General features: G+C 40.6%; 3 protein-coding genes across 3 annotated transcripts; 1 reads left to right on the top strand and 2 right to left on the bottom strand.

The window, feature by feature from the left end:
• Window positions 1–85: 85 nt before the first annotated feature.
• Window positions 86–1,564, bottom strand: BCR41DRAFT_301489 (WD40-repeat-containing domain protein; the record flags this gene model as incomplete). The annotated part of the gene is made up of 2 exons (XM_022020626.1): window positions 86–622; window positions 719–1,564. The coding sequence occupies 2 exons, from the start codon at window positions 1,562–1,564 to the stop codon at window positions 86–88; spliced, it is 1,383 nt and encodes a 460-aa protein (XP_021884306.1).
• A 1,293-nt stretch (window positions 1,565–2,857) lies between these two features.
• BCR41DRAFT_420037 (nucleotide excision repair TFIIH subunit) lies at window positions 2,858–3,659 on the top strand. Its single transcript, XM_022029838.1, has 3 exons — window positions 2,858–2,922; window positions 3,082–3,097; window positions 3,219–3,659. The coding sequence occupies exons 1-3, from the start codon at window positions 2,904–2,906 to the stop codon at window positions 3,388–3,390; spliced, it is 207 nt and encodes a 68-aa protein (XP_021884307.1). The 5' UTR covers window positions 2,858–2,903; the 3' UTR covers window positions 3,391–3,659.
• Window positions 3,660–4,853: 1,194 nt separating this feature from the next.
• Window positions 4,854–5,294, bottom strand: BCR41DRAFT_368588 (hypothetical protein; the record flags this gene model as incomplete). The annotated part of the gene is made up of 1 exon (XM_022026390.1): window positions 4,854–5,294. One exon carries the CDS (start codon window positions 5,292–5,294, stop codon window positions 4,854–4,856), a length of 441 nt encoding a protein of 146 aa, XP_021884308.1.
• Between the last annotated feature and the right edge of the window lie 2,376 nt (window positions 5,295–7,670).

Genomic DNA, 7,670 nt, shown 5'->3' on the forward strand with positions numbered 1-7,670 from the left:
AAATGAATGTGTGGAGGACAAGTGAATTAAGCAAATGGATATAAGGTTATCAAAGATGAGTATGAATGATACAGTGCTCTCCTTCTCATCGAATTCTGGTCATAGACGAGATACTCTTCCCTTTGATCGTCATTCCCTGTGAACCTGGGGTGCTTGAACCACCAGGCGGACCCATTCGGTCATTGTCATCATCCTCGCCTAACCGACAGAATGATCCTGATCTCGTAAAGGATGCACTTCGCTTGCCCCTACCATCTTTTTTGCTGGCGACCTTCTTTTCAAACAACTTCCAAAACTTCAGGTTCTCATCGCTGGCTACGGTAGCAACCGTTTGTCCATCTGGAGACAAGGCTGTGTGTAGGATTCTGGAATCATGGGCTGGGATATCGATGATCTTAGTCATAGATGGATATCCATATATAGACAGGTTATTATCAGGGTATCCATGAGACGACATGAACTCCTTATATTCGGTTGACCACACAATGGATGTCACCTGTGATCCTGTATTGAGTGTATTGACGCGAGCACCCGTAGTTGAATTCCAGAAGTGAATTTGCTTATCATATGTTCCTCCTCCAGTTGCTAGTAAATTGTTCTGCCAAGGACACCATGCTAGGGCCTTTGGTGTATCACAACAAAAAAAAGTAAAAATAAAAAGATTCAATATTCGTAATTTTAAAGCAAGTGTTATAGAATAGGGGAATCTCTCTTTTACCTTGACTGCGGCTGTGTGGTTAGACTTGGTGTATTTTGGTACAACGCTCCGAGCATCCCAGATATTCACCAAATTGTCATTCCCCCCACTGGCTAACTGGGATCCATCACTTCTCCAAGCTAATCCACAAACCTCGTTCGTATGGCATAGGAGTTCTGCGACTTTGTGGTTCTGAATCCTTACATCATGGTTCCAGATGGATCCATCTCTGCATCCTGAGCTCAGAATATGTTTATCCCAAGCTAAGACACCGACTCTGGCTACGTGTCCTGACATCGACCGGACCTTAGTTTTTGTCTCAATATCCCAGATCTGTGTGTCACCTTTAAATGTGCCTACAGCCAGAGACAGTCCGTCGTACGCCCATGAGACGGATGCAACCGCGTCAGTATTGCCTGTCAGTGTCAAAAGGGATTCCGCATGACCAGACTCTGCATCCCAGACGAAGACAGATTTGTCCAGTGCGATGGCAATCATATTGGAGCATGACCAGTCCAATAGGTTGAGATAATAATCGTCCATGAGACCAGGTGCGTCCAAAACTCTATCGGGGCTTGTGAGGATGGTTCGCTTTTTGAGTTGTAAATTGAGGTTGGAAGAAGAACGAGAGAAGCTTGGATGGCGGCTGTAGATTTTGCGAACAGCGGACGAAGGGTCCCGACTGTTGCTATTATCAAGCGAGGGGGGTTCCGCCGAGAAGGCGAGCATCCGACTGTCGAGATTAATGCCACAGGCCTCAGCAATCTGTTGGTTGTAAGCAATTGAGGCCTCATCCGTAGCGTCTGCATTGGAGCCCGAAAAAGAGGGGTGACGGGCTAGATCTAATTTCGCTTGAGCATTACTCATGTTGGTCGCAGTCCTGTTGGGTATAAAGCGATCACCACTGATCGGATTATTTGCTTTACGACTACGTTTGGGCGACGCGTTACCACTACCCACCCAATCATTGGTGACCACCTCCAACTTTGTAGTCAATCCGCCAGAACTGATGGTCCTTGTTAAACTGGATGCTGCTTGAGCTGCCATGGATTTCATAACAGGGACAGTCGTTGTTGGTCCAGCGCTGGCGACACGTCCAAAGCTGCGTCGTGAGGCAGTAGTCATACCAATAGCAGGAGGAGGAGAGCAGGTTTTCTTATTTGATTTAAGTGGCACAATGGTGTCTTCCAAAGTCGATTGTCCGGGCGTTTTGAGTCCTTGTTGCGTAAATGATGATGATAGAAAAGGCGACGGCATAGGCGAGCGCAGCACGGATGATGAAGATGAGGAGGATGGTGTGCAAGAGATAATCCCCGCAACTGTCAAAGACCGTTTACCCAATGTGGATTTGGGAGTTGAACAAGATAAAGGAAGAGGTGAGTTCAAGAATGAAGCCTTTCCAGTTTGATTGCCCTGAGCAGATGATAGGTCACTGTTCCGATGTGGGGTGGCAGTATTATTTGTGGCAGCAGCTATATCATTGCCGCCAGTATTGCTACCACTTTTGATTGCAGTTGTGGTTAAAGTTGTAGCTGAATCGGCTCTTAAAAGACCTGCGGTAGCTGATGCAGAGAATCGAGAGAGGGATGATGCACCAACGTTGAGGAAGCCGCGCCTATTGTTAGTACTGCTGCTGCTTTGATTCCCTCCTGGAGAGGATGTGGATGTGGATGACCAGCCTCCTGACAAAGCCTTGAGCTGTTTTGCATAGCGTGCAGCTTCCTTTGACAATTGAGAAGCTGCTGCTGTTGACGGTGTCTTTGCAGAGGCCGATGAGGGACCTGCTGCAGATTCGGACGCGTTAACCGTTATGGATGAGACCATTTTCTTGATTGGAGATTTGGTCGTTGATATGTGACGCGTTGGTGATGACATCGGAGACTTTGTCATAATTGTGGATTGACCAGGTCCTCTCCTCTCTGGAGTAATGGGTGCCATGCGATATTTTGAAAATGAAGCACGGATTGTAAGAAAAAAAAAAAAAAAAAAAAAAAAAATAGGAAGAAGAATCAGGAACTAAATGCTCAGAGTGTATAAAAAAAATTCTTGTTTTTGTAGAAAGTATATATAATTGCAAATATGGAAAATATGGAATGACTGTCTGTGCTTCTGTTATTGCAAGAAACTTTAACCATTTTTTTGTTCTCATTCGTTTCGAGCCTTTGAACTCCTTTTGTAATTAAGCAACACATCACAATATCTCGCCATGGTCAAAGCCGTTAAAGGTAAAAAGGAATGATAATGTTTGTTTCTTTTTGAGATTTTATCTGTTTTTGTTACCAGTTTAGCTTTTTTTTTTTTTTTTTTTTTTTAAAAAAAACCATTCCTTGCATGTACATTGTCTTGATGCTGATGCCCTACTTTGCTTATCCCTCATTTATTAGGTGTTGTTGTTGAATGGTAAAATACATATAAAAAAAAAAAAAAACCAAAGATGGTCCTGTAAAGGACTTCATTCTATTGCTGGGCACAAATGATTGTAATACTCACTTTTTTTTTTTTTTTTTTTTTTTTTTTATAGCGATACCTCTGTCAAGCAGATCATTTTGGGACTGAATGAAAAAGGCAAATTCATTATCGAAGATCTGGATGACACCCACGTTTTTGTCGATGCATCATGCATCGAGCAACTCCGGTTCGATATTGATGAAATTTTGAACGAAAATACGTATAATGTTGAGGAATCCAAGTAGAAGGAAGAATTAAATAGAAAAATAGGAAAGATATATATATATATATAATCTCATATACACTTTCGATTCTTGATCTTTTGAGGCAGGTGCATGAAAGAAAAAAGCTGCATCTATGTCGCTTCACACGCCATAAACTCATTTTTCTGAGAATGGCAGGCTTCTGGAAATCCATGCCATTGTTAGCCATATATATATATCCATGCTTCCGACTAGCAGAGAGAAAAAAGTATAGTGGGTGCTATATCTGAGATGTTGCATAGACAAACCCGATTAAAAGCAGAGAGTTTCTTTTATGTAAGTTTGTTCCTAATGGGGCCTTTGAGTGTAAGGATCATCATACACGGTGAATTGAACAGTAGGAATAAATGCATGAAGGAAAAATGAGAAGATATTCTGATACATTGGCGACTATTAGGACTCCATATGGTACTGTATAAACACCTAAACTCTGCCACATGTCATTGACTTCTCTAATACTCTAGAACTTTTGCAAGGGATGTGTTAATATTCCAGAAACATGTAACATTTGATAGCTGCGTCACAACTTTTGGATTGTGGAAGCGCTGAAGCATGAGGAAAACGGGAACCATTTGTGTTTTTACTAGCACCATTATAATGGATAAAACGGACATGGTATATTTTTGGTGGCGACCAATGATATGCCACTTCTATTAACCTTGATGCGTCCACAGTGATCCTGCATGCTTGAAGCGTACACCCTATACTACTATCTTTTTCCCTCTAGTTCCTTCGCACACCCAATCTCAGTCTTTTTTTTTATATGAAAGTAACAGCAGAGACCATAACTCCGAATACAAACTACAAACACTAATACATCTTTAACCGCGACTCATTTGGTGTGCATGGCAGTGTTCGGTGTTAACAGAATATACATTTATAATATTTATTATAAATGCAAGGGAAGACGAGATTATGGCTATGCCGCACCAGAGCCTGAGACTAATCTTGACGGGATCAAAAAAGGGTTCTCCAGCTCTGACGTCTTCATTATCACCAATGACCCTGAAGCTCAAGAAACGACATGGACTATGGAAACAACAATAGCCATAACTAATAGAATAGGGCTCGGTGTCCTTTAAGTAAGCCAATACTAGTGCGACTGCAAATATGACTGTGGACACAGGCATAGAATGGAAACTGGGCCAGCCAGATTCATCCATGAACCCCAGGACGGTCAACTATAGCAGAAATTAGTGGTCGAGAAAAGCAAGATTGTTATTTCTGCATTTTACATCTAGATCACAAACGTCTACCTCAACAGCTCAATTCCCACACTTTTGTATCTTCCCTTACGAACGATTATTATTATTATTATGTATTTTTTTTATTTCCATTTATAAAATTATCAAGAAAAAAAGGACCTAGTTCAATGATGATAATGTTCCTGTAATTGTGTTTAGCAAAAGGCGAACATCTTTGATAACTTTAAAACGTGATCTGCTCTACAAGACAGCGTCTTCAAGACTCATGACCGCTTCCGATCCAAGGCCACCCAGAAGACCATCGGCTTCAATAGGGTCATAAGAGTACCCATCGTATTCAGCGCCGTAAGGATAGTTAGGATCATATTGATAATCAGCGCCATATGGGTAATCAGTATCATAATCCATGTTGGGGTAAGGGTAGTCGTAGGCGTCCGAGTAATCATTCACGTCTGGAGGAAGGACATTCACAATGGGCTGGACATTGCTGATGGGCAAGAAGTCTGTGACAGGAGTGACTTTGATTGGAGGCACAGGAACGTCGGTCTCCCCCAGATCGTAGGAACCAAAGCCGGAATAATCTGCTGGAGAAGTAGGAGCAGCAGGGGCGATCAATGGGTTGGCAAAAATTAAGGAGGCAAGAGCCAAAGAAACAATCAATGACTTGAGGAGAGGAGCCATGGTTATGTATTTGTTAATACTAATGCTTATGTTGTTTGCTTTGCTGCTGTTGCAATCAGAAAGGGTGGAAGAGAAAAGGAAGCTTGAGGATACAGGACTTTGGTAGGGAGGGGATCTTCTCTCCCTTTTATTGCTGACAGACCAAACATTTACGCATTGTTCATTTCATTTCTGGATATGCGAGTGTATAAAAGAAGGATCATGTATAAGGCTGATTAATATCATTTATATGAATGATATTGACATTTCTACGATCAAATTGAGTGATAAAATGGAATACGTATAGTGCACACATCAAAGTGTTTTGTTACATGGTCAAACGAACAGGACTACAATATTGCCATAACTAATGTCGCTTTACTTCTGGGTTCGACCGATACCGTCATTTTGGGTTCCGATATGATCATTTTATGCTAGTCAGGCTACTTTGACAATTATGAGAATATCCTTAGATAATGCTTCAGCTCTCCTATGGTCAGTTCCCGTTTGAGTCTGATGCACATGTGCTCAGTAGGATTCATGTCAGGAGACTGTGTTGGCCAGTATGGAGGTCTTCTAGACTCTTCTATCAGACTCGCTCATCGCAAATAAAAACCTTGGTTGATCTGTCCTCTGCAACACCCCAATCCTGAACAGACTGTATGAGATCCCTACTCAGGATGGTTCCCTCAATCCTACAGATTCGACTGGGTCCGTCCCACGAGATGCAGCTCCATACCATGATCCCTCCGCCACCAATCTTCACTATTCCTTGAATAATTCGACCGTTGATAGCTTCTTCTTGGTCATCCCAGGTTCAGAACATCTTATCTGAGCAAATATGGTTGGTTTGGACTCATCTGATCAAACAACAGCCTTTCAGTCTTCCGTAATCCATTCTTTTGTGTTGCTTCTTGAGAAAAGGCCTCTTGACAATCTTTTTTAGTCTTCATGCCCAACCCTCTTTAGGCATCTTCTGATGGTGGAGCTTGGTACAGGGTTTGGGGATCGCCTCATTTGGTTCCTTTTAAGTATTGACAGAAGGCTGCTCTTAAGTCCGAGCTTATAGTTTTCCTTGGACGACTCATTGTTTTTCCTGATCATGGGTCGAACAATTGGCCTCATACTTTAGTGAATGGACGTTTAGAAAAACAAGTGACGACAGCGATCGAAAAAAGTATCGACTGGACCAATTGGTAAAGAAGCTAGCGATATAGACAAAATTCTAGCTATTCCTAGGGGGTACCCTTATATAATTGTCAAAGAAGCATATCGGAACCAAAAGTGAAAAGTGAAGATGGCGATCCTAGGAGGTGGGGGTATACATGTTTTTATTTTTATTTCTATTTTCAAATGTTCATTCAAGTTTTCTAAGTTCCACTGCAATTCGTTTAAAGCGATAGGGAAATGAAAATAAGGAGACAATAATTATGTGTATTATTATAAAGACTACAAGATCTATCATTAAATGTTACCTTTGAGAGATAATCATACCAAGAGGAAATCCAAGAAATTAAAAAAAATAAAAAAAAATAAAAAATCAGGGTTAGTTTCTGTGTAGAGCCTAACTAACTCTGAGGAATATAATGTGTATCAAAGGATTGAAGCACCAGGAGAGATAGGAGAAAAAGATGGCTCGTTTTTCTCTTTTTTGTATTCTTTTCTTTCAGATAACATCTACGTCGTCATGCTTCACATATTTCGGAAGCTATAAGACGGCTTTTCCTATCTTGTATTTTAATGTAATCTCATCATTGAAAAAACTTTTTTTTTTTTTTTTTTTTTTCCTCTCCTTCCAAAAAGGTATAATGCTTTTCTTCAATCTTTATTTTTTATTCTTTCAATTTTCCTCCTCCCACTATATTACACATTACAGGGAAAAGAAATACGACAGTATTGTTGTTCCAAACTCTGTACCTTTATTATTTTGAAATAAAATCCTCCAGAATTCCTGATGTTGAAAAAGTCCATAAGAACGATAATAGGGATCGTATTAGGATCTAAGTAGCGTCATTATCAATAAAATAAATATAATAAAAAAAGTGTTAGAAGCCATGATGACAAAGTCAAACTATAGACTCCAATTTGGAAATTTTATATTTTTGTTATCAGACATCCAAGGAAGTATAACCATCACTAGGAAAGACAAAATTCCATAGCAACTCGACGATGGCATAATGCTCTCTGATCGCTTCACTGACATGTTACTAAAGTAACAAAGGAAGTGGCCATGGATTGTCTTGAACATTGTCCTTTTGGTGGAAACTGCGAATTATGGAAATTCATCATATAAAAAAAAATGTAGAAAAATTGAAAAATAGATTTTTAAAAAATAAATTACGCACCATATCATCGCCCTTAGGACATATTCGTTGGGAGGGATCACTCTTGATGTCA

This window comes from Lobosporangium transversale (assembly GCF_002105155.1).
Source record: "Lobosporangium transversale strain NRRL 3116 chromosome Unknown BCR41scaffold_7, whole genome shotgun sequence".
In the NCBI taxonomy this organism is placed as follows: Eukaryota; Fungi; Mortierellomycota; class Mortierellomycetes; order Mortierellales; family Mortierellaceae; genus Lobosporangium; species Lobosporangium transversale.